The sequence below is a fragment of the Halichondria panicea genome, chromosome 13, assembly GCF_963675165.1.
Source record: "Halichondria panicea chromosome 13, odHalPani1.1, whole genome shotgun sequence".
In the NCBI taxonomy this organism is placed as follows: Eukaryota; Metazoa; Porifera; class Demospongiae; order Suberitida; family Halichondriidae; genus Halichondria; species Halichondria panicea.
The window spans coordinates 5,895,169-5,920,538 of NC_087389.1; the positions used below are offsets into that span (position 1 = coordinate 5,895,169).

General features: G+C 40.5%; 2 protein-coding genes across 14 annotated transcripts in view; both read right to left on the bottom strand.

Annotated features, from left to right (window-relative positions):
- Positions 1-25: 25 nt before the first annotated feature.
- Positions 26-25,370, bottom strand: part of LOC135346994 (NACHT, LRR and PYD domains-containing protein 3-like) — a 30,779-nt gene continuing 5,434 nt past the window's right edge. Inside the window, exons 1-17 of one of the 13 annotated variants that reach the window (XR_010398181.1) lie at positions 11,969-12,094; positions 11,768-11,882; positions 11,350-11,398; positions 11,137-11,235; positions 6,620-11,083; positions 6,480-6,525; positions 5,327-5,400; positions 4,474-5,172; positions 4,322-4,404; positions 4,210-4,264; positions 3,934-3,989; positions 3,549-3,610; positions 2,559-2,638; positions 1,370-1,465; positions 822-906; positions 616-700; positions 26-197 (exon numbers count right to left, since the gene is read on the bottom strand). Coding sequence is in view for 5 of the 13 variants with exons in the window: in XM_064544778.1 (XP_064400848.1) it covers positions 20,318-20,351; positions 20,411-20,753; positions 21,094-21,189; positions 21,288-21,543; positions 21,595-21,647; positions 25,154-25,240 (869 nt within the window). In the remaining 8 variants the exon portion in view is untranslated. Of the gene's footprint in view, positions 198-615; positions 701-821; positions 907-1,369; positions 1,466-2,558; positions 2,639-3,548; positions 3,611-3,933; positions 3,990-4,209; positions 4,265-4,321; positions 4,405-4,473; positions 5,183-5,326; positions 5,401-6,381; positions 6,526-6,619; positions 11,084-11,136; positions 11,236-11,349; positions 11,399-11,767; positions 11,883-11,968; positions 16,114-16,281; positions 16,329-16,549; positions 16,682-16,796; positions 17,707-17,883; positions 17,969-18,402; positions 18,664-19,171; positions 19,331-19,386; positions 19,460-19,909; positions 20,352-20,410; positions 20,754-21,093; positions 21,190-21,287; positions 21,544-21,594; positions 21,648-22,953; positions 23,028-23,187; positions 23,260-23,412; positions 23,678-24,496; positions 24,637-24,876; positions 24,967-25,153; positions 25,241-25,370 lie in introns of those variants that run through there. The other 12 variants (XR_010398179.1, XR_010398180.1, XR_010398175.1 and 9 more) reach the window with 12 other exon arrangements.
- Positions 18,583-20,091, bottom strand: LOC135346458 (eukaryotic translation initiation factor 4E type 3-like). The gene is made up of 4 exons (XM_064544078.1): positions 19,910-20,091; positions 19,387-19,459; positions 19,190-19,330; positions 18,583-18,663 (listed from the first exon to the last, which is right to left on the bottom strand). Exons 1-4 carry the CDS (start codon positions 20,089-20,091, stop codon positions 18,583-18,585), a joined length of 477 nt encoding a protein of 158 aa, XP_064400148.1.

Sequence of the window (25,370 nt, forward strand, 5' to 3'; positions counted from 1 at the left end):
CACATTAAAATTGTAGACCACAGTCAATAATTGTATCAAATGATCACTTGAGGACAACACAATGAATGAGGTATAATTATACAAAAACAAAGTGTGTAAATTATGTTCAGTTCAAGTCCTGGAAGCAGCTGTCACAGACTCTGACCAACTTCTTTGAGGAGGGCAGCTGGGTGCTTTGTGAAGTGCAGAATATCATCCTGTGTGTGTGTGTGTGTGTGTGTGTGTGTGTGGGGGGGGGATCCATTAATTAATTAATGTCTGAACATACGTAACAGTACATACATGACTGTACATGTAGACACGGCTTATAATAATCATCTGTTGGAATCTACAGGTAGGCAGTGGTATCCATTAGTATGTGTTACTGAGGTATGCACTAGAATAGCCGAGCGTATATAGACTAACAGGGAATTAGTATCTGTGAGGTATGCAACGGAATAATAGCCCATACACTGCATGTAGCAAACAGCCTTATTCTATACACTACTGCAATTACCAGCTAATTAAAAGCAGAACAGGGAGTTAGATACGTGTGCAATCCTGTACAATGATAGCGTTCTATTAGAGAAACATGGTCGAATAAGCACACGCCCACACACTCACACGCCCACTCACCCACACAGATGTTCTCCTCCATCCTGTAGCTACTCTTACACTCATCACAGCCCTCGCTCCAGAGCAGCTCAGCTGACAAGAGACGCTGTGTGTGTGTGTGTGTGTGTGTGTGAGTGTTAGCTAGTACCAGCCAATCAAGTCATAGCCTTCTATTAGAGAAACATGGTCGAATAAGAACATGCCCACACACTCACACGCCCACTCACCCACGCAGATGTTCTCCTCCATCCTGTAGCCACTCTTACACTCATCACAGCCCTCGCTCCAGAGCAGCTCAGCTGACAAGAGACGCTGTGTGTGTGTGTGTGTGTGTGTCCTAAAATCCTTATCATTACCACAAAATCATCATAGAATGTTGCTATTCTAACAACATCCTGAGCAATGATGGCTTCCAGAAGTTGTATGGTACTTTTTGAGGGCTAATACTTTCTGGCTAATCTGTGAGATAAAATTAGACCCTCGACAATTCCCCGCTATAAGGTGGTATCAATGGTAGATGCTCTTATCTACTCTTGGTGGTATGGAAACTCATATACAAATTATGGTGGGGATTTGAAGTAGAGTATGGGGTGGGACTAGCTTGCATATACCAGCAGATATACCTGTATAGCTACTAATCTGTCCACTGCATGTATGGAAAGCAGTGTGAAGGCTGAACAGCATGCAAGTCTCAGCATAAAGTGTTAATTGGTAGATCCCTACTGTTCTACATGGTCGAATAAGCACACGCCCACACACTCACACGCCCACTCACCCACGCAGATGTTCTCCTCCATCCTGTAGCCACTCTTACACTCATCACAGCCCTCGCTCCAGAGCAGCTCAGCTGACAAGAGACTGTGTGTGTGTCCTAAAATCCTTATCATTACCACAAAATCACTATACAATGTTGCTATTCTAACAACATCCTGAGCAATGATGGCTTCCAGAACTTGTATGGTACTTTTTGAGAGCTAATATTTTCTGGCTAATCTGTGAGATAAAATTAGACCCTCAACAATTACCCGCTATAAGGTGGTATCAATGGTAGATGCTCTTATCTACTCTTGGTGGTATGGAAACTCACATACAAATTAATTATGGTAAGGATTTGAAGTGGAGAATGGGCTGGGACTAGCTTGCATATACCAGCAGATATACCTGTATAGCTACTAATCTGTCCACTGCATGTATGGAAAGCAGTGTGAAGGCTGAACAGCATGCAAGTCTCAGCATAAAGCGTTAATTGGTAGATCCCCACTGTTCTATGAGTTCCCATAGTCTAGTTCTAGAAGCCATCATTGCTCTTCTTATTTATAACTATACTACATGCATGTACATGTATTTATACTATTTGCATAGCAACATTGTATGGTGGTTTGTGGTAATGCAGTGAATGATTTAGCAAGGTCTGTGCTAACATAGGGATTGGAAACGGAAGTAGCGTCACGTGACATTTTACATTGAATTTGCAGCATGGCACCAGAGAGCCTTTGATGTCAATCCGTGTTACGGTTGCTCAACACGCGGGAAACAATGTTTCATGAATTATGATCACTACAAGATATTCAGAGCCTCCCTAAAACGTCATTCTCATGCCCACTAATGATGAGCATAAGTTGGAAAAGAAAAATACAATTTTGACTTTGTGAAGATAGCTAGAGGTACAAAATGTTCTTCGTCACGCTATGAAATCTTTATGTACCTAGAATGTTTCTAATATAGCTAAGACTGTGCAACTCATCGGTGTACTGTGTCCCACCCCATATGGTCTCAAGTGTCAGTTGGAAGTGCAAGTTTTAGTACAAATGTAGTAGCAGACAGTCGAAGGTACTATCTAGCCTAGATTTTACTAACGTTAGATACACAGCCTCGATTACACCCCGGCGTAATGCGGATATAATTCGGGGAACTTCCGTTTCCAATCCCTCTCCCTATTCAATCTATAGTAGCACTCACTGTACCTGTAGTCCTGCCTGCAGCTGTTGGGTCTGTCCTGCCAGACAAGAACTCTCTTGTATCAGCTCCTGTCTTCCTCACTATCCTGTGAGGGTGTGTGAGGTATGTGTTGAGTGTGAGGGTGTGTGGAGTGTGTGTGGGGGTGTAGGGTGTGTGGAGTGTGTGGGGTGTGGAGTGTGTGAAGGTTACCAATTATATGACAGATTTTCATCAACAATTCAAGGACTAGTAAAAAACAAAAATTAAGAGGGAGGTTTTAGATGGTATAGTTGGTTATTTTCGAGGTTTTCGAGGATTGACCCAGAAACAGGCAGGCTGGTAAAAAAATTAAACGAAAAGGGACATCGAGTTTTTAGATAGTTTCTGCACATAGAGAATGTGTTAGGCTTTCCCGAACATGTTGTGGTAACAACAGTAGTTGTTGGGTTAACAAAAGGGACCATGAAACTTGTAGCTTCCAAAACAGGGAAGCTAAAGCTGCACCAAATAGCAGTGTGTGCTGACTGGAGGTCACAGGTCAAGTGCACCAAATTGAGTTGATTAAAGTATCAAGTCTCCAATGGATACGATAGATACATGTACAATGGAGACACAAGACTAACAACCAAAAGAGTCTGTTTTTACCCAGCGTATACGTTACATTAGAGACAAGTTGTCCTAGGAACAAGCAATGCAATAGCAACCTATAACTAGGTATACACACACGCATGAACAGCTAGTAGGACAATACGCACAATTAGCGAGTGCTACAACAATACACAAACAAACAAACTAACAACAACACATTGCTACCAATCAGCACACACTCACACTCATCAATACCATATAGCTATTTCAAAGGGATACAAAATGAATCTTTTGATCGTGAAAATGCATAATTCAAGTTATGAGCACTCAAAGTTAGCTATCAAAACGCAAAGCTTCTAATCAGAAAAATCACAAGCTACAAAGGAAGTCAGCCCTTTCTAGTAACCACGCTTCCTGTGTTAACTTACCATCGAGGTTAGTTGAGCACAACGACTACTTTAGATCATCATAGCCCTCCTCCTTATGTCTCCTGTGTGCAGGGACACTACATTAGTCACACCAACTACAACCCCAGAGGAGGATCGTCAGGGTCAAAAGGTCTAGTCTTAATCCTAAAACTGCTTCTGGGGACTTTCCACTCAGCTATTGACCCTGACAATCCTCCTCTGCTCCAACCGCATGTGCAAATTCAACAGTCTCTTGTACAACACTTAGTATAAGTCACTTAATTCAACACCAGTTTAACAACTTCCTTTCTCAAATTCAGGCGTTATTTTAACAACTTTACACACACAGTCAGAGTCACATATTCAACACAACCGTTGTATTACTGGCTGTTGTAAATGAACTCACAGCTTGAAGCACCATCTCTCAATATCCTCCTCATAATTCTCCAGCAGTCGATGGCACTGCATTGAAACACACACAGCTTTATACATACATTGCAGGCACTCGTGTATGTATGTATGTCACTATATAACTCCCTAACAACCAATGAGGAGCATGGATACATAGTGACAGAGCTTACACACATTTTTATACATTGCAGGCACTCGTGTATGTACGTATGTCACTATATAACTCCCTAGCAACCAATGAGGAGCATGGATACATAGTGACAGAGCTTACATCATAATCTGAATGTTTACAAACATCGTCCAGCATCTCGATCAATCGAACCTCACTGCAAGAAAATAAAATCAACTTTTTAAGAGTGTTAGTGCAATTAGATGGAGGCTACCTGTTAGCGTAGGAGCCGAGTTTCTCCTGCTCCTAATTCGTGTCCCCACCAGCAAAGTTTGACTTGGCCGTGTCGTCCATCCTCTGGGGGGAGGGGCAGCGTATGAATTACCCCATACACCTCAACACATTTTAATAGATGTTCACACTCACTTTGTTGAAGGCTTGGACAAAATCTTTGCATACTTTACATGATGGTTTGACAGCCAGAGAGTAGCTGCCAGGAGGAGGACAATGAGTACCAAGGATCTGTCGAGTGTATTCATACCCTTAAGCTGGCGTAGCTGTGATAGTCACTCAACTCAGTTTAGAATGTAGAAAATGTGAAGATTGGTACGGGTCGTTTCACCCACCTGAATATTATAGCCTCGATCCCAGGCCGCACTTCCTATGCATGGGGCCAGTGATGATGAAGGTACTCCAAACATGTGTTCAGTCTCTTGACTATAGAATCAATTGCAAGGCCAGGTCTTAGTGATTAATCGTGTGAGCGTTGCTATAGTGTTCATAATAATGATTGCGCATGCTCTTTTCACATTCCATCACAATAATTATAAGCAGACACATAAAACAGCATCAATAAAACAAAACGTTAAAGTAATTATTTCAGTTTTGTTCAGTTCTGCAATGAATCTACAAATGTGTGTAGCAGTGTCTCCTCTTTGCTACACTCTCAATGCATGAGCCACTCCAGTTTGATTGCCTTCGTACTTTCTCTTTCGAGTAGCATCGCTTTTTTCAGCAGTAGTGAGTTCGAGTCTTCCAAGCATGCTGGGTGTCATCTCAGCTACACAGTAGATGTCACTGTTGGGGATTTCTTGATCGAGCTGCTGATCAGTCACTCCAGTCTTCCTGCACACATCTTCATTACAGAGGATGATTGCAATTTACATGAAGTTCAAAATCACTTTAAAGTCCTCCAAAAATCGTAATTGACTATTTATTGAGCAATGTATATAGCGCTATGTACTTACTATGATCATACACGTACGCTGTATGTACTTACCAGAGTATTGCTGCTGATCACTCCTTCTCTCAGTCATTGTACAAGTTACCTCCCGTAAGCAGAGGATCGTTTTCCTAATTATGGGTAAGCAAGTACGTACATGACATTGTAAGTACTTGTAATTGCTGTACAAGTACTTGTATAGTTTACTCATAATTTGAATCTCATATCTGCACAGCAGGTCAGGTTAAACAGCTAGCCACCACACCTATTTGCAAAGCACCATAATGCATATAATTATGTATGACCTGCATAATTATAGCTTCAACAAAAATTATACAACTAGCTTCATAATTCCCAGCTCCTGAACCTCCATAAACATGCAGGACAAAGTTTATAGGCCTCTGAAGTGTTCTCTTCTAAGTATGAACTCCCCCCTGTGTTGCTACACCTAGCTTGAGGCATTATAATTAAGTTACTACCCACAGGCACTTGACTCAAGAGGTTGGTATAGTAGGTTGGTACACAATCATTATTGTAAGGAATGAGCAATATAACTTGGTATAGCACGTACACTATATATGCAGACTACAACTTGATCTACTCAAGAAGTGAAAAAGCAGTACTGTAACATACATAGCTATAGCAATCAAGCAATAACTTGATAGGAAATTTAGGTGGTAGCAATTCCACCATACACAAAACCAAGAGTTCATTAGGAAGAGTATGCAACTCCACTTAAAACTGTAGTATAGGCGTTTCTTCCAACCTACGTCACAACCACCTAATGAACCTCTTGGCAAAACTAACTTAGGAGCTAGACAATAATTATGTACCACTATAGCGTGTACAGTACTTGCATGTACTATTGATGTGCTTGCAGTCAGTGCTCTAACAAGGTCATCAGTTATCATCAAATCTTACTCTACAGCCCACCCTAATCCTATACGTGTACAGTGCTTTTCAAGTAGGCATGCACAGACATGTTCAACCCATCAACAAAAACTTGGAAAGACAATCACCCATTAAATGTGGATTCTGAAATAGCACCTTCTATATAAATCTTACAGGACATTCCCTATTATAACTTATGCTAGTACCAGCACAGCACCCACTGAAATATCATTTATAGGCTCCCTGTACCGTATTGTTGTCATGGTGAGTATATGGCCATGATGATTGCTGGCCCCATTCAGATCGTTACTATACGTACATGTACGTGGTGACCCTCAAGCTGTAATGTCCAAGTACTTGCAAATCTGCAGAGGAACAAACAAAATCATGAATAGGCCTAGTAGGTTTAGCAAGAAAAATTGAGCACAAGTATAGTGATGACACGAGAACAAAGAGCACCTGAGTGACTTGCAGAGAGCCAGCTTCTTCTTCAGTTCTGTGCATTGATTGTCTGATTGCAGATAGCAGGATGGAAACATACATTATTCTGTGTACAGCGGCACACCCACAAAATGATTGTGAGCGTATTTCAATATTATTATGAAAAGAAGTGGCAGTACTGAGGAATTGGTGTGCCCACGATGTTATATACAGCCTGGAGCTCCCGTGATCATAAGAAGCGCAAAATTAAACTTAGCACGCAGTCTAAGTTGATTTATAGCTATTTTATGTCATGTGCATGCGTACGAAATTGTGTCGCTATGATAAAGCTTGTATTTCATTCCATACAGACGAAGTTTACATGGAAAGATCCAATTGATACCAAGGATCATTCCTTTTGAACCGCCATGCAGTCTTCATAAAGCACTTGAAGGAAGTTCATAGTAAGTTTTGACTTTCATGGCAGATATTATAATGCCATTTCCATTACGCCGACTAATTGCATGGCTGCAAGCGTTGCACTGCTGGCGTATATGCGTAGACAACATTTTGAATTTCCCGCTTGCCATTTTTCTTTTTGCAAAGAGTCACGTGATGGTTGCTATAGCTAGATACAACGACAAATCCAGTTAATTTCAAGACATTGTATGTAAGCAAGCTTAGAGTGGTCAGGCCAACTTATGTCTAGGTATCAAGGCTAACTATTTTAATTACAAAATTTAAATTGACGATCATTACCAGGAAACCTGGCTACATGTATAGAATCTCGAACATAATATACAATTTTTGCCATTCCATCTTTTACTAATAATGTATTTTCTCCCAGGCATTTCTGGATGCTTGTAAGACTGGTAATGTGGGTGTGGTTCTGGAGCTCATAATTTCAACATAATCACGACCATTACCTATGATGTCAGTAACGACTGCATGCAGTTGGGATCCATGTAAAGCCGTATTTGCTAAGTTTGTTATGCTTGACAGTCCACTCCTTTAATTGTATGTGGTTAAGGACTGATCAACTTCCGAGCCTTTTTTTATCCGTGATCTTTTTATCTATGATTCTTCAATTTACAGACGCCCTCGTACCCAGCCCCAACATAAAGTTTGTTGAAAATCAACTCCGAAACTTAGACTATGCAATTTGGCTACGATCTACCAAATATCCCACGGACATAGAAGATCAAGGAGGTACGGACTTAGGCACGGCCGCGGGTTCGGGAGGGCAGGGACATAATTATAACAACAGTAGAGCGGCTTCTCGAAACTAACGTAAGTTTATTACAGACATGATCGATTATTCATCGCTATATAACATTTTTTTTACTCATGTTAACGATTATTTATCACAATATTTTATTTTCTTGCAGAGGGAGCTACTACGAGTAATACGAGAGGTAGTAAGTTTGGTCCCGTGCATACCTCCACGGCTTTCCACCAACATAAACTCTTTAAGAGACTACTCGTATTATAGTGGATCGATGGCAACAAACACCCCGACAACGACTACTACCAATAAGCCACTAGCTATGTGCGATGCTATTACTACTGATAAATCTACGACACACACCATCAAGGATCGGCCCACTCCCCAAAGTACAAGGCAAGATTACCAGATTGAGCAGAAGAACTAAATCCAAACTCGTCAGGGAGCCCCATGCATACTACAACATTATAAAATTAAACATCAAACAACTAAAAATCAAAAAATCAAGCAACAAACACAAACATGAAAATTACGGGAGGGCAGGCAATTACTATCAAAATCTTTTTTGGGGGGAATCTTTTTTTCCTTCTTTTTGCCTAGGCTTTTGAGGGGACCTCAAAATAATAATAAAGTTCAAACCAGCTACACCAGTTCAACGACAATGTTCAATCCACAATAGTCACAAGACATCTCAGGTTTCCAGGACATAAAGACCAGTTAACACATCTCAGAGATACAAGAGGACAATAAGACCATCATGCAGCTAACAACGCTCATAAGAGGTTTCCAGGACAACAATACCGTTAACACATCTCAGAAGTTTCCAGGACAACAAAGACCGTTTAATAACACATCTCAGAGGTTTCCAGGACAACAAGACCGTTAACACATCTCAGAGGTTTCCAGGACAATAAGACCGTTAACACATCTCAGAGGTTACCAGGACAACAAAGACCGTTTAATAACACATCTCAGAGGTTATACCAGGACAACAATACGGTTACACATCTCAGAGGTAGTTTTCAGTACAAGCACTATTATCAAATCATTTTACTTTAATGGCAGACCACACTACTATAACTTAAAATAGTAAAAAATGGGTAGTGACCCCATAATACTATAATTAGAATATGCACATGGCAATTGAGATGGTGAGATGCTGAGTCAGCTAGTAGATGTTGCCGTGCTCACGAGTTCAAGTTGTCTTCGTTTCAATCATCAGGGGAGGTGACCCAGTATTAGGTGTTGCCGTGCTCACGAGTTCAAGTTGTCTTCGTTTCAATCATCAGGGGAGGTGACCCAGTAGGTGTTGCCGTGCTCACGAGTTCAAGTTGTCTTCGCTTCAATCATCAGGGGAGGTGACCCAGTATTAGGTGTTGCCGTGCTCACGAGTTCAAGTTGTCTTCGCTTCAATCATCAGGGGAGGTGACCCAGTATTAGGTGTTGCCGTGCTCACGAGTTCAAGTTGTCTTCGCTTCAATCATCAGGGGAGGTGACCCAGTATTAGGTGTTGCCGTGCTCACGAGTTCAAGTTGTCTTCGCTTCAATCATCAGGGGAGGTGACCCAGTATTAGGTGTTGCCGTGCTCACGAGTTCAAGTTGTCTTCGCTTCAATCATCAGGGGAGGTGATTTAAAATTATGTTTATCCAGCGAAATGATCGACATATCCATATTGTGGTGGTGTCAAAGATTTGAGACTATTAGTGACGATCGAGACATCAGGAGATAGCGAAAATTAAGCCCCTCGAAATTTTTCCCTATACGGTAGGCTTCTGCTTTACATCAAAGAGCGATCGAGGTCCGGTGGTAAGTTGTGTGTACTTTCACTAGCATCAAGTTCATAAAATGTCCCAGTATAGCGTTGAGAAGTATTAGTGGCCATAGGTGGGAGGGGTCAGGGCTGCAATTGAGATTTATCCCACATGCACTGAATGATATAGCGGAGGTCTTACATCTGGAGGAGGCTTTTGCAACATCGTAAGGAGAGGGAAATTACATAATTATAGTCATATCAGTTGAAAGTTGAAATTTGAGATGAATCCGGTAGTTTCTGGCCTGACATCAGTTGAGCGATAGCATCGAAGAATGTCACCCAAGGAGAGTATGAGAGATGGAATGATATCACAAATGTGGAGCATAACATAATTATGACGAGGGGGGTGAAAGTAATCATGACTGTACAACGAATGCTGTAGTTTGCCTTAGTTAACATGAGAGATAGAAATAGCTCTAGGTTTTGCATGCTAATTATAAGGATGATCAAAAATAATGTGGAAGACAATGTGACATCAGGGATAAAGTCATGACAACACAAAGTGTTAGAGACAAAAATTAACAACGAGCTTGAAATGATATGGTCTATCACCGAATTACAAACTGATAATGTGGGTGAGTTAACGACAGTTAATGCATGTAATGATGTGTAGACCACATTGGAATTAGTATCAAAATAATAATAATAATAATAATAACAATATTATAGCACATGGCCTGCCTTATTTTTAGGGAGAAATTGAAGATTCCATTTTATATCTCTCCACGATCCCGAGAAACAACCAGTCCAAGAGACAGCTAAATTTAAGCAACCAGTCTAAGCTCGGCAATAAAAAGCACCTATCGTATAACAGAGTACGTTACATCTATTCCAGTCAGTGTAATCAACTTCCCGTCAAACGATATTCCGCAATAAAAAGTACCCATAACCTAATACTTACAAGCACAATCCATACGTAGGAATAGAGAGATCCACCAAAGAAACTGCACAACCTATGTATTCCATCGAAATAATTTATAATTAAACTTAAAATTGGTCCCCTTCTAATTATGAATATTAATATTTAGCCTGCCCTGAAATCAAACAACTTACAAACATCAATTGTCCCTCCCACAAGCACTGCTGTATATGTCCTTTGCGCGTATTCTTAGCGTGATATTCTTAGCGTGTATTATTCCGATATTTTTTTAAGTACAATCCGTACGTAGCAATGGAGATCCACCAAAGAAACTGAACAACCTATGTATTCCCTATACAATCGAAATAAACTTAAAATTGGTCCACTCCTAATTATGAACATTAACAAAAGCTTGCCCTCAAATCAAACAACTCACGAACATCAATTGTCCCTCCCATAAGCACTGCTGTATAATTATGTCCTTTGCGCGTATTCTTAGCGTGTACTATATTATTATAATATAACACCCTGACAGCGATGTTTCCCCGGGGTGTTGAGACAGTAGGTACCCCAGATGGAGTCATCTTCTCTACACTCATCAATATCTGGTGGGCCAGGGTGAGTCACACTGTGTACTAGTACAAGCCAGTCTCCTCACCTGTACAAGATCCCTCCACCTCCTCATATCACAGGGCACACTCCTTACAGCTGTCAGCCCCCAGACCACCACACTCTGTCAGGCATGCCCTATCACACACTGCATGGATGCATGTGCGTGGGTGTGCGTGGGTGTGTGTGTGGGGAGATGGTGAAAGTACATGTCACTGTGGGTCACATGTAAATTATGACATTATTATGTTGAAGAGCTTACGGTTGAGTCATGTGACCACCACCTTAGGGTCCCGCCCACACCACAAGATCTGGTGCATGAGTGAGAGTTTGAAATAAAAGTATCGCCATGGCACAAAAAGTTAAGGGTTAGCTAATTTAAGGGGCTCTCCCTGCAAGTGCAGAAAATTACCGTTCGATTAGTTAATGCTTAACTACATTTTCTGGTGAGCATATACAGTCAGTGGAGATAGTCCGACCATAGGGAGAATACACGGATGACTGCAAACATGTTATTAGCGGAAATTCTAAGACTTTAACTATGGAAAGTGAACTGTTTATTGAAGTGTGTCTGCTAATTTCATGTGCTTCTATTGAGTTGGGACTTCCCCTGATTATAATGCCTGATTATAAGAGGTGTCTTTATTTCAAGGGTGGTCAGTGTAGCCACACCCCCTCACCTGTAATGGCGTGCTGTATCTTCCTCTTCCTCTCTAGGATGCTCCTCTCCTGGTCCTCCACTGACTTGTGATAGAGCTACTCACCACACAGCCTCGACCTCATCTGACAACACACCTGAACGTCGAACAGGGGACAATGGCAATTTGATTATGTTGGATTAAATAAATGCTGTACTAGTGCTGCTCATAGACCACACTTACAGGGTAGACTCTCTTTAAGCCTGCAATCAATATCCTAGCTGTCTCCAGCTCTTCATCCTTCATTGATTCTTGCTTCTTTTGTTTCTGATCCACGTGGCATATCGCATGATGCTAGCCAGCAAAAGTAGTGGGAGGGGAGGGGCTGGTGTTTTATTCTTCATTTCCAAACACCAGCCCCTCCCCTCCCACTAGAAAAGGCCTGTATAGATCTATTTCTCTGGATCTATTTAGGCCTTTCTGTGATCTACAATTGTTAATTGTCTCTCAAAAATGATAGCTGCAAGAGAATGCAGTCTGCCGCCTTTATGCAGCTTTATGCAACTTATACTGCCTTTATGCAGCCTGTGCATACGCAGCCACTGCCTTTATGCAGCCGGGTGGACTGGCCATCCGCTTTGTTTTTACTTACGTATAATTATACGATCTCTTTTTTATTTCAAAAAAGGCGCCAGACATGAATAGAAGCAACATAAATTTATTGTAAGCAACATGATACTGCCTTGATGCAGTCTGTTGTGCCTTATATATGCAACCTGCTGCCTTGATTGCAGCCTGCTGCCTTATATGCAATTAACCTTCTGCCTTGATGCAGCCTGTTGCCTTGATGCAACCAAATTTATTGTAAGCAACATGATACTGCCTTGATGCAGTCTGTTGTGCCTTATATGCAACCTGCTGCCTTATATGCAATTAACCTTCTGCCTTGATGCAGCCTGTTGCCTTGATGCAACCTATACTGCCTTGATGCAGTCTGTTGCCTTTATAATTAACTAGATAACTTATAAGACAACAGAAAATGTATTACACTTTAGTATAGCTGACTGTTAGTGATACACCATTATATCCATAGATACTGTAATTTATAGTATCTATGATTATATCTATGGCAAAACTTCATTAATCCAAGTTTCCGGTAATCGCTATAATATACATGCATGTATATAGTTACACATAATGTTATTACAATAGTCACGCTTAGAAACAAATTTATGCAATGAATAAAGTAGCTATTATATGGAGCTAATAATCTGAGACCTGTAACAACACATTATTATAATAATTATTATTACCATACATGCACTTAAACTAGTTGAAGAAACTGTGTCACAGAGTTCAAAGCGTTCGTATCGAATTTTAGTGAGTTCCATTCTCTAATAAATATTATTCTTGGGAAACAAGAGTAATCATTATAGTATATACCGTATATAGCGGGTATATTTCGATGGTATATATTTTCGCGGATGTGGCTTTAGAAAGGTTTTCGCGGATTTAATTTTCGTTGAATAGCGCCTTTTTTGCAGCATGCATGATGAAATATTAAATTCGCGGTTATAAATGTTCGCGGTTCATGCCTAATCCGCGAAAACCACGAACATTTATACCGTCGAAATATACTGTGTTAGCATATCTGCATGTGATGATACTGGGCTCTCTGTATAATTATATAAAACCATGCAGTTTGTCTTTTTGCACTTTCCCTTATGTGCAGTGACCAATTCAAGATAGGTCTGCCGAAAAAATTATACCAAGGTATACTAACCAGTAGCTATTTGGTTGTTATTATCGTCGAGTGGAATAGCTGATTCGAAAAACCATGCGCTTAACAGCATTTATAATTACCATTTTTTCAATCGCATAAAGATAATAATACAGTAGATCTATTATAGCACACAATTTTGGAGGAAATGTTTTTAACAACAATCATGGTCATGCAATCATTACCCAACCGAACTTTTAACAGTGAATGTGTTCGGCATGCACACTTTGATGCCTGGCATGGCATGCAGCAATGCAAAAATGCTCATTTATGATAATTATAATAATACAAAAAAAACCTATTGCTAATAATTATATAATTATGCTAGCTATATATAATTATAGTAGCTTTATTTTTTTTAAATTGACATCTCTACCGAGGCATCAGCAACCGTGGTGCTTTCATTATAAGTGATATATCCTACAACAATTCAATATTAAACAAACATCTCTTTGGGAATAGCTATATTATGTCTCTTTAGTAATCATTTTTCAGATAGTTTCGTCAGTGCTGAAAAAGTTGTTAAAAAGTTGCTGAAGAGACGTGTGAAGAAAACGAGATCGCCTGATTGATACACTGCGCTTGATTTGATCATGATGTTTATCAAGATCAACACCATCTACTCGGCTATTGTTGGGATGACACAATCCACTGATTTCTGCAGCAGCACTGAAGTTGCTGCAAGCTCAGTTTTCCTGTCCATCTGTGTTCTACTGGGAATTGCTAGCGAGTTAATCGATGCTTTGGATACGAATTTAAAGAGCAGCAAAGAATACCGTATATATTATATATAGAGAGTATAATAATGTTCGTGGTTTTCGCGGATTAAGCATGAACCGCGAACATTTATAACCGCGAATTTAATATTTCATGCATGCATGCTGCAAAAAAGGCGCTATTCCACAAAAATTAAATCTGCGAAAACTTTTCTAAAGGCACATCCGCGAAAATTTATACCCTCGAAATATACCCGCTAATATACGGTATATCAATAAGTCATTCAATCAATTGGTAACTATCGGCATGATTCTTATTGTCACTATTTGCCTTCCCTTTTATTTACTGGCCGATAATTTCCAGCCTCTCGATTGTGCGTTCAGTTATGACACTATTGTTGCTAATGCGACCATCAGCACAACCACATGCAACCGGACGGCCAACAGTGGAGTTAGACTGGGGTTTACCCTAACCGCACTTATTATCGTCCTCATCTTCTCCGGTGTTTATTTCTATCATGTTCGATTAGCTGAAAAATAAATCGAAAAAAGCTGAAGAGTAATTACTGGAAAAGAAACAGTGGTGTAGAATTTTAAATTTTTCATTATAATTATCAAGTTGTATTGTCATAATTATATCCTTTTTCTCAGAATTAACTATAATCAGGAGTAGCTATACATAAAGCTAATTAAACTTAATGATTCAAAGTTCCTAATATGTAGGTATGCAGTGAAAGTGATATAAGGTCTGAAGTGGTGTGGTCCATATTGTGCCCCACATTATCACTCCTAAAAGGGGTGGGGCTGGTCTTGCAGGTACAGTAGACTTTCGCTATTCCGGCTCTCTGGAGTAAGGCCACCTCGATATACCGGCCATTTGGCTTGGCAAGGAATGCTAGCTATATGTTTACTGCAAACAACTCACCCTGAACTACGGCCACTCGCTATTCCGTTTACCGGCCAGTGCTGGCTGTCAGGTTTTCAACGTAATTTTATACGAATATTTCGGCCGGATATGACGTTTTGGGTGTGGTTTAGCAAATAAAATTGAGAACAGAATGATTCCTTATCCCTCGAGACAAGAACTGCAAAAGTAGTATTAGATTCGAGGTAAGGTCGTTAAGCCGCGGCTATTTCCTGAGCTGCAGCCACCTCGCTATTCCGGCCAAGCTGCGCTGCATGAGTGACCGAGAGTCTACTGTACACTGTTATAGGAATGCTATGAACTTTACTTCCAACTTTAGGTATTGAAGAGTCTCACACTAGGCCCTCATAACATTATTTTTACCATTATTCTATTAATTCTCAGATCGAAAAATGTGCTTATTATTAAAAATCCAAAAATTAATGCGACATAATAATTATAACATAAACACAGCACACATGCAAAGCTAACTGACACATGTACACGACATTATTAATATAATCATGATTCTCATAATATTGGTGATAATCCTTCAAGCCATGAAAAAATTGTTATGCAAAACTTAATGTAATGATCTTTACCAAAAATGGACATTGACGCTATTAATTTATCTACACCTATAATGCTAAAAATTATTCCGAGCATAATTTATCAGGGCCTACATTACACACTGTGCATATGGCAAATGACACTATCATTAGTAACATACAAATCTTGAGTATAAGCAATAAAAATAATGAACAGTTTGTGCTATGCTAATAATAATTTTTTTTTTCTGATGTGTTCCGAGCTTTCACCTTTGACCCTCAGCGAGTCCCCATCCAACTTGCCATGGTGACTATGGGACGGACTTTAACCTGGGCTTGATACTGATTTGATCTCTGTTGGGTTGTCATAGCGACTGTAGTCTGGAAACTCGGTAATAGTTTTAGAGAACTTGACTTTCGGAGCCGATCTCCTAGCGTCTCTACAGTGTGTGGGCGTGTGTGGGTGGGGGGTAATTTATAAAGAACAGAAATAATGCTGCAACTAAAGTGACTGCTATAGTGTACATACACGATTGGTAATACACAGTGACACTAGCAAGTGTATGCAATGGCCGAGTGGTCTCCCAGTAAAGTGTAGGATAACTCACTCTGTGTGTCTCTGGCTCCTGGAGGACCTCTCACTCTTGCTATCAGCCTGGGCACAGAAATCAAACAATGTAGGTAGCTACTAAAGTCTATACTGTTGGCTACATTGAAACCTGTCTATACCCTACAAGTAGCGTCTATAATACAGCCAGGTTAATGGACCTCCAAACCTCTGCCCGGTGCATGGCCACTACCAAACAGGTATGATACAGTGCGTACGTAACTCTACTGTATTGCACACAAGCTACACACATGTACAGTGTCTCTCACCTCATGTGACTTGCTGTAGAGGCGCTGTATGATAGGAGTGAGGGGGGAGAAGGTTCAGGTCATACCACCACCACATTTACGAGCCTCTCCATTAGCATTCATACGCTGAGCTACTGACGTCTTATATGCTTCCTGTGTGTGGTGGGAGGGTGTGTGTGTGTGGGAGGGTGTGTGTGTGTGTGGATGGGGGGGTATGCGTGTGAGTGTGTGGTGGGGGGGGGTGCAGTCATAGTGTGTGTATAGGTACCTAGTTATAATTCAAGCACAGACATGTTGCAGAAGTTGAACATCTTTCAGCAGCCATAACTTTAGTACTGTGACCCCAATTTGATGATTTTCTGAAAGCTTAGAAAGAGACCTTTCAAATGATGTATTTCAATCCAATATTTAGATGTTGCCATAATTCGACTTTGAACCATGGGCTATTATTACATGCAGGGTTTCATATAGTGGGGGGGGGGGCGGGAAGCTTCCCCCCCAAAAGAAAGGGGAGAGTTTGAGTACTAGACCCAACACACGTCTTTTGCTAGAGGATGATTGTCTGTCTTACCACAAATCTATTCATTGCTTTTGGTACATGTGGTTTCTAGTGTTGTATACGGTGCACAATTACAACCAGCATACCAAGTTACATGGAGTTGCTAATAGGCACCAACAACAAGGGTGTGGTAACCAGAAGTTGGCGTGGCCTCCAAACTTTCACGCTGGCGTGCGCGGTTTTCCCCCCCAAACTTAAAATCCTAGATGAAACTCTGACATGGTATCGTGCTAAATCTGACATCTCCCAAATATCTGGTACTATTTGAAAGGTTTTTTTCTAAGCTTTCAGAAAATTATAAAATTGGATCCACGGAATTCAAGTTATGGCAACTGAACGAGTCCACTAACCAATTGATTAAACGGGGGACATGTACATGTAGTACATACCTGCACATTAATTTATACTATTCACTCACTCTAACACTTCTTGGGGGGTGGCTGTTCGATAGTCAATGGTATTATGGTCCTCCCCTTTATCTGCCACCTCATGACCTCTGTCCTTTGACCCTTATGACCTCTTCTTAGCAGCAGGATCCGGGGGTACAGGGGAACGATTGGAGGATCGTTTAGGGTTAGTGGGTGGTTCAGGGGGCGCCTTCCGCACATGTACTTGACCCCTGCTGGGGGGAGGGGGAAGGTTGATAATTCAAATTAAAAGTCGTAATTTGAGTTGGTGAAATCCAAACATGCGCTCTCTTTATGTCCTACATGTATCACATGGTGTAATAAATCTACCACCTTAATCATCTTATGTTATATTTGTTAGAGCTACAAAGCTAATAACGAGGCTGTACCTGAATGAGATGTAGTCCTGGGTGGTTGAGGAAGGCGACGACTCTCTTACTGTCCTCCTTGGACACGCTACTTGATAATCTGGACCTATAGAGGAGGATACAGGCACTGAGGCATAAATATAGAACCTTTTTGCAGTGCCTTACTGGGAAACCTATAGAACTACATTACATTAGCACAAATCATTAATTATTTTAATAGTACAATAATAGTATACAGTACGTACACTTGCAACAGAGATTTGCCGATCAAAACCACAATTACATTGTCAGCTATAAAGATTAAATAATTTCAGCCATTTCTACAAAAAAAGACAGAACCTAGTCTACCAAAAAGGGTAAGTTGGGTCGTTGCCCGTGAAACTTTGAACTGGGCGACGCCCCAACTTGTATGTACTTGAGAAGGAGTATAATGATTTCAAAATTTAGGGAAATTACTAACTGTTTTGTAAAAAAAGTCCCCAAGAGGGAATCGAACCCATGCCTTATCTATCATCTAATCTACTAAGCCACCACCCTAACCTTCCAACAACTCCACCCCAGAGCTGATCTCCTCAGTGTTGATAAAGCTGAGGACCATTTCCAGTCCAACAAAACACGAGAGAATAGTGAAATCCTCGAGCTCTTTGAGAAGACAGGCATGTCTTCATTTCAGATCTGTACGATGTCTTGATCGAACCCTCTTATCCTCACACTCAAACTTCACACACAGTCACCACCGCCCACACACTCTGAGAACTGCTCACCCACAGCAGCCAACAACAGCTCCTGCCATACCTTGGTCTGAGGGGGCGGGGGATTATGACATGATTATGATTGTGATTTCAAATGTAAAATACTTTTTTTAGTGCTTGTATCTAAGCACACCATTGGAAAATTAATTCTTAGCTACATGTATCAGGTTTCATACAGAGGGGGGGGCTGGGATTTCCCCCCCCCTTGAACTCTGAATGATGTCATAATAAAATGTATACTAGTAAAATGTCATGATTTGAAACACACGAAAAGCCCAAGTTGCACCTCAGATGATCATTTCGTAAAATCATTTCGTAAAATTTTACGATGATCATTTCGTAAAAAAAGGAACAACCTCCCTGAAATAAACGTTTCCCCCTCCCAGCTAAAAATCCTGTATGAAACCCTGGGCCTGTTGAATGGACAATATGAACACAAATTACGGGCTCTCAAAGATAGCTACCAAAACGACTGAAATTTGGAAAACAGTGTAAGGCTATCATAACATAGCCGTTGCTTATCACAGAACTTGTATACTATAATCATGGCGCCTCACTGTGTGCATCTTTCTGACTTTGAATGACCACAATCCACCATGAGCATTATCAGAGTCCTCCCAAATAGGTCTCCTATTCTCATTCCTCATAAGATGGTAGCTCTCTCTCTCGCCCAACTGGTCTATGGGACGAATATTGTTGACCACACCCCAAAATGCCTGTTGGTGGGTAGGGGGCGATGTATTGATATTATAATGAACGTGATGGACATCACCTTGATGGTCTTGACTGTACACAAAGGTTTGAGATTCTCAAAGAAATCTTTGGCAGTTGCTCCTCTTCGTGTACTGTATGAATAATGAGAACATTCACAATATAATTATAATAACACGCACACACCATATTATAGTACAGGGGCACAGCACAAAATACACTATAGAGTACAACACTAGTAGTAGATACAGCATGGGACAGAGGGCCAGTTGCCTGTATGACTATTGCATAAAACACGAGGTTTCTCATGCTACATCTGTTTTATATCACGATGACCCCGTACCAAATCATGCCTCGAGGCTATACGTAATATAACAGGGAAGGGAGTGTATGACTTGACTACACCTTGTTACCTGGACACAGCACAACGATACTTTACAAGGAGGGGGACAGCACAAACACAGAACTGGCATAACTAGCTACACACACACAATGGCCACCACCAGATATATAACTACACCATTTTGTCCCCCTCTCAACTATCCAGTTTCTACACACACACACACGTACGTACACACACTCACGCATCATGCCAAAACGTCCACGGTGAGTTAAGGAGATAGTTATCAGGGTCCCCCCCACTAGGCTCATTCACAGCCACGGCATCTTCCCTTGCCTTCCTTGATAGCCTGGGAGAGCTGGTCCGCATCTCTTCACCACCTTGCCCTGTTCTTAGAGTGTCTTCTGCCACTGTACCGTCAGCCATCTTGTAGGGAAACAAGTGGGAGAAACTAGCAAAACACAGATGTAGTTTATTAGACTAACGACCTTTTCCTAGCTTAACAAACAGTTTGTTCCTTGGACGACCTTTACCATTATTCTTGCACACTAGGCCAAGCAATGGGCAATTTTTTAATGAATTCACACAAATAGCACAAATCAAGGAAATAAATTGACTAAAACAGTACAAGTATGACATGCACAATAATGAGTTAGGTTCTATTGCACACCACAGGTTCAGGTTTTCTGTGTGTGAAATAATTGCATAATTATACTGAAACACGATGACAGCATGATTCACTTACCTAGCTGCTGACTGACAAATGTAAGTGGCCAATTTTTCCATTCTCATATCCAGTACGATGTCCACTAGTGCTCGGTACGTGGCTGCACCTGGATTATGCTGTCTCCACACCTTTAGAGTATGAAACATTGCTGTTTGCATGTCATTGAGAAACAAAGCATATTTAACATCTTTCTGTTCAGCAGGGCTCAGTCCCAGCATAGCAGGGTAGGTCTCCACATTGTCAAAGTGATCTGCCAGGTCCAACATGTCTGTCTCTTCAATTTCAGTATCAAGTTGAGAGTCGGTCACTTTTGTACGCTCCTTCAATTCCTCAATGGTCACAGTCCTCGGTCCACCAGCTCCTGGGAGAAGGAAAGGGGTGTGGTTAATGGGTGGAGTCTCTGATACAATATTTATTATGTTTTACATAATTATAGATATGAAATTCCTATAGCTGTACAGAACACTACCTTGTAACGGGTACTAATTTTAGCAAATTTGTAATTAACGCTAAATTAAGTCCCCACTAATAATAAACGCATTTAGTTCTTTTTTTCAAACTCTTGCGTGTACATCTTTTGACAAATATTATGCTAATGAATTTGCTATAAATCTGCCAAAATGAGTACCCTAAAAACTGAAAACGTTTAAATTACTACTGTCTATAAATAAGATAATTATATATACAATGTATGCACATACCTGAGGGAATGGTGTGTGGATATGAAGTGAGGACATCTTGTGAGGTATCTCCTTCAGTGACATCAGATGGTACAGCATCAGTCAGTACAGTAGAGGCTGTGTGTATTCATTAATAATATAACTGTCATTGTGAAAATACACTATACATCCTGCGTGCAAGTATATAGATTGCCGACAAAGATAGCAACACTCACCTGTTGTATGTTGGTCTGTTCTGTGTGTAGACTGCAGGGCTGTAGTACAAGTAGCCTCGTCACTAGCTGTGGGGTGGTGCTCTACTGGTGATGCCTGAGAGAAGCTCTGTTCATTGATGAGAGTGTCTGGATCAGTGACATCACTAGGAGTGTCCACTGTATCCACAACCTCATCTATTGGGTGGTGTTCTACTGGTTCGTTAGTGGAATACCATGAATCAATGCTGTCATCATCATCATCATCATCGGAAGAGATCTACAATAAGATCACGATAAGTGTTAAAGAATGATATGACACAACACTCACTTGAGTATGCTCCTTCAATTCCTCAATGGTCACAGTCCTCGGTCCACCAGCTCCTGGGAGAAGGAAAGGGGTGTGGTTAATGGGGCGGAATCTCCGACAGTGAACAGACATTTAATATCCTAACTCTCTAAAAGTACACCCAGATATACAAATTCAATTTGAATTAACAGAAGCATACTTTACATCATTATAATAATTATTGTATACTGTATAGCGCGAAATTTTCAAGGGGCTTAACCCTTTCCCCGTTGAAGCCGTCATATGACGGCCACTCTAGTGGTCATTTTCAAAAATTCGTTGTGCCCACTGTGTTGGAGCTATGCACACACTGTAGGTAGCAGCACATGCGCATTGAGCTGCTCTTTCACATGGTATCTTTAATATGCTGCCTTGAGGTACGCTTTGTACAGTAATGTCGAAAGAAAAGTGACCGTTTGATAATGTTTCAAGATCTTCGTAGTACAATCTCAGTGAGGTTCTAAAGTAGCTAGACAGTGAGAATATCGATGCTTATGGCCTTGTTGAGTGAGAGGACTGTGACTGGGATCATAGCTAGATAAAAAGCTACCTCAAGCTAGAAAATATAGAGCCTGAAGGCCTGAGGAAGAAGCTCTTGCGATGGAACAACTTCTTGGATCTGGTAAGTCTAGAGTAGCATCTGTAGTCTTGATAGCTTCAGTATAACTGTATTTAGGCTAGTTAGTACAGCAGTGGACATCATGAGCCACCATTGAACTTGTAAACCTGTGTGTAGGTGAAGAAAACATTTCCCGGGAAAAGGGCGTCTGCTGATACGACCTCGCAGAGAACTTTCTGCAGATCCTGATTGAACCATGTCACTGTGAGAACATTGAGAACACTTATTTAGTGTCTTTAGCCACTCTGTGCCTTCATACAATATTATTTGTGTACATAGTTGTGAATGTTTGTAAACAATTGCTAATTAGTGGGGGTGGTCAGTTGCTAGGTAACGAAGATGGTGTTAAGATACCTCTGGGGTCTGCGCTACCTGTAGGAAATAGTTACAAGTCATTTCAATGTATGGTTCATGACATACAAATTTTTAAAGAAAATTGTTATTTATTCTGTATTTTCTTGTTTTAATTAAAACGGGGAAAGGGTTAATTTTCGTTGATTTCGTGGGTTAGCAATCCTACACGAAAATGAAGTCCACGAAAATTGTTTTTTAATTAGAATTATCTGCTATAACATGCAAAGATTTAAAGGCGTGGATTCCGGTAAGCAGCTATTTCCACGAACATTGTGCAACGAAATGCTTTAAGATCTATAGGCTATTCCACGAAATATAAGTGCCTCAAAAATTTTGCGCTATATATACGGTACGTAATTCACACCTACCTGAGGGATGGTGTGTGGATATGAAGTGAGGACATCTTGTGAGGTATCTCCTTCAGTGACATCAGCAGCTGTGTCTAATAATGAGATACAGTATTCAGTATCTACGTTACAACTATACGTATATATTAATGACAACATGCATAACAGCGTGAAACCATCACGTTGTAGTCAATAATGTTCCACATAATAATAGAGCTACATATAATAATTTTACATACACTGTTCTGTACTTACCAGAGTATTGCTGCTGATCACTCTTTCTCTCAGTCTTCGTACAAGTACCTCCCGTAGCAGACGATGGTTTTCCTAAAAATATAATTATGTATACTGAATTTTGAAGTGTTAATTGATAGAATTAAAAAAAGCCCAATGCATGTGTCTCACCGTCCAGTATCTAGTTACTACTGATACATGTGGTGAAGTGAAAAAAATGCACAAACACTGAAAATAGTTATATACCTGTGATGCTATCAGCCAATATGGTGAGCTTCACTGTGGGATTATTGAGACCATCTGACAGGAGACTCCATGTTACATGTTGTGTACTCAGGAGCTTGGCCAACATTTCACGCAAGCATGACACATTATCTTCACAACACTTGATATTGATGTTTGTGAGAATAGGATGAGTTAGACCTAGAGCCAATCCCAGATTGAACCAGTGAGGGCTGGCACTTTCATGTAGTTTCTCGTAAACATGTTGTAGATCGTTGATTGTCAAAGCCTGTACAATAAACAGAGTTTCATTAATTTTGGTGAGGGTTGTCCCCTCGGAAATACCTTCTAGAGGAAACTCAATGGGAATACAATTGAGGGGTTCTGTTGAACAATAGTTATGCCTCGGTGCGCATGCGCAAGAGAGGTATATACGGTAGTGTGTTTGTGTGTCTGTGTGTGTAGACTATTTCAGCTGCTCAAGGATCAATGAAGTGCAAGTAAGAGTTTCTATAGGCTTCTAGTCATGATTTCTTGGCTTGCAATGGTTGGATTTTGCAAAATAAAGCTTCGTTCTCGAGTTATGCCTAGTTTTGTTTACTTGGAATGCCATTGCAGCCTGTTCAGAAGAGTCCGTAGCAAAAATTTTTCACCGAGTGTTGCTACTCTACTTAGTAGTTAGCTCTGCACTAGAACGCTAGCTATATTGGTAGCTGCAAGAGTGAGAAGAGAGCTGCAAGGCTCTGCGACGTACTTGCCATCAGATTTTAACTTTTGGCATCGATCGTTTTTAACAACAATCATGGTCGATCATTACCCACTATTTCCCGCATACACAACATTTTCATCATGATAAATTAATTATAATCAATGTGTGTATAAAAGCTAGCTATAATTATGTTATGTAGCTTTGGCACCTCCACCGAGGCATCAACAACTGCGGTGCTTTCATCTTAACAGGGCAGATATAGTAATGAATTCCTGGGGTCACGAACCCTCTAGATATATACATATCATCAACACCCTAATATCATGCACGTGCACCATTTGCTCCCCTTGCCAAAATGTCAGGAGGATAAGTAGATACAAGATTTAGAGTACTGCCTACCTTGTGCACGTTCAGCAGGTGAGGAAATTTCTCTGCGATTAGAACAATGTCACTCTCAGGGATTTCTTGATTGAGTTGTTGGTCCCTCACTCCAGTCTTCTTACACACATCTTCCATTACTGTAACAGAGGACAATTCACCTCAAGAAAAGAAAAAAGAAACAAGTAAAAAATATTGGGCCAAAAGTACAAGTATTATTCTTTATAAGCGACATAAAAAACTTACTCACAACAACCATTGGAGATATTTTAGGACACAATAAACTGTTAAGTCTGAGTTGGTGCTACAATTACATCAACTACACAGTATCAACTACACAGGCACTGAATTATACACGGGGATTAACATGATCAGGCACAGGACAAATTAATGATCATAACCTGTCGACCAAATGTGCACTTTATTACTGGTATGTTGATGTTGATCGCTCGTTGCATTGACCACATGTTCCATTGCAGGAGACAATTTGTCTGAGGAGGGAAATTTTATAATACAAAAGTCGTTACAAGTATATAATTATAGCTAGCTCTCCAAAGTATGCAGATCGAACCTCCGACAGTGAACTTTTTAATTCTAACATACACCAAACAGGCTCTATAACTATGTTTATGATATACATGCATGCACTGTATAATCACGTAGATAATCCACACATACGTGAGTGTGGATATGAAGTGAGGACATCTTGTGAGGTATCTCCTTCAGTGACATCAGATGGTACGGCATCAATCAGTACAGTAGAGGCTGTGTGTAAACATAAATAATTATGCCTACTGGCAGATGCTTTATGGAGCATGATATTATTTCCAGTACATGCATGAGTTGGTATATCGATCAAGATGTGGTAGCAATATCACCCAAGTGGGTAATACAT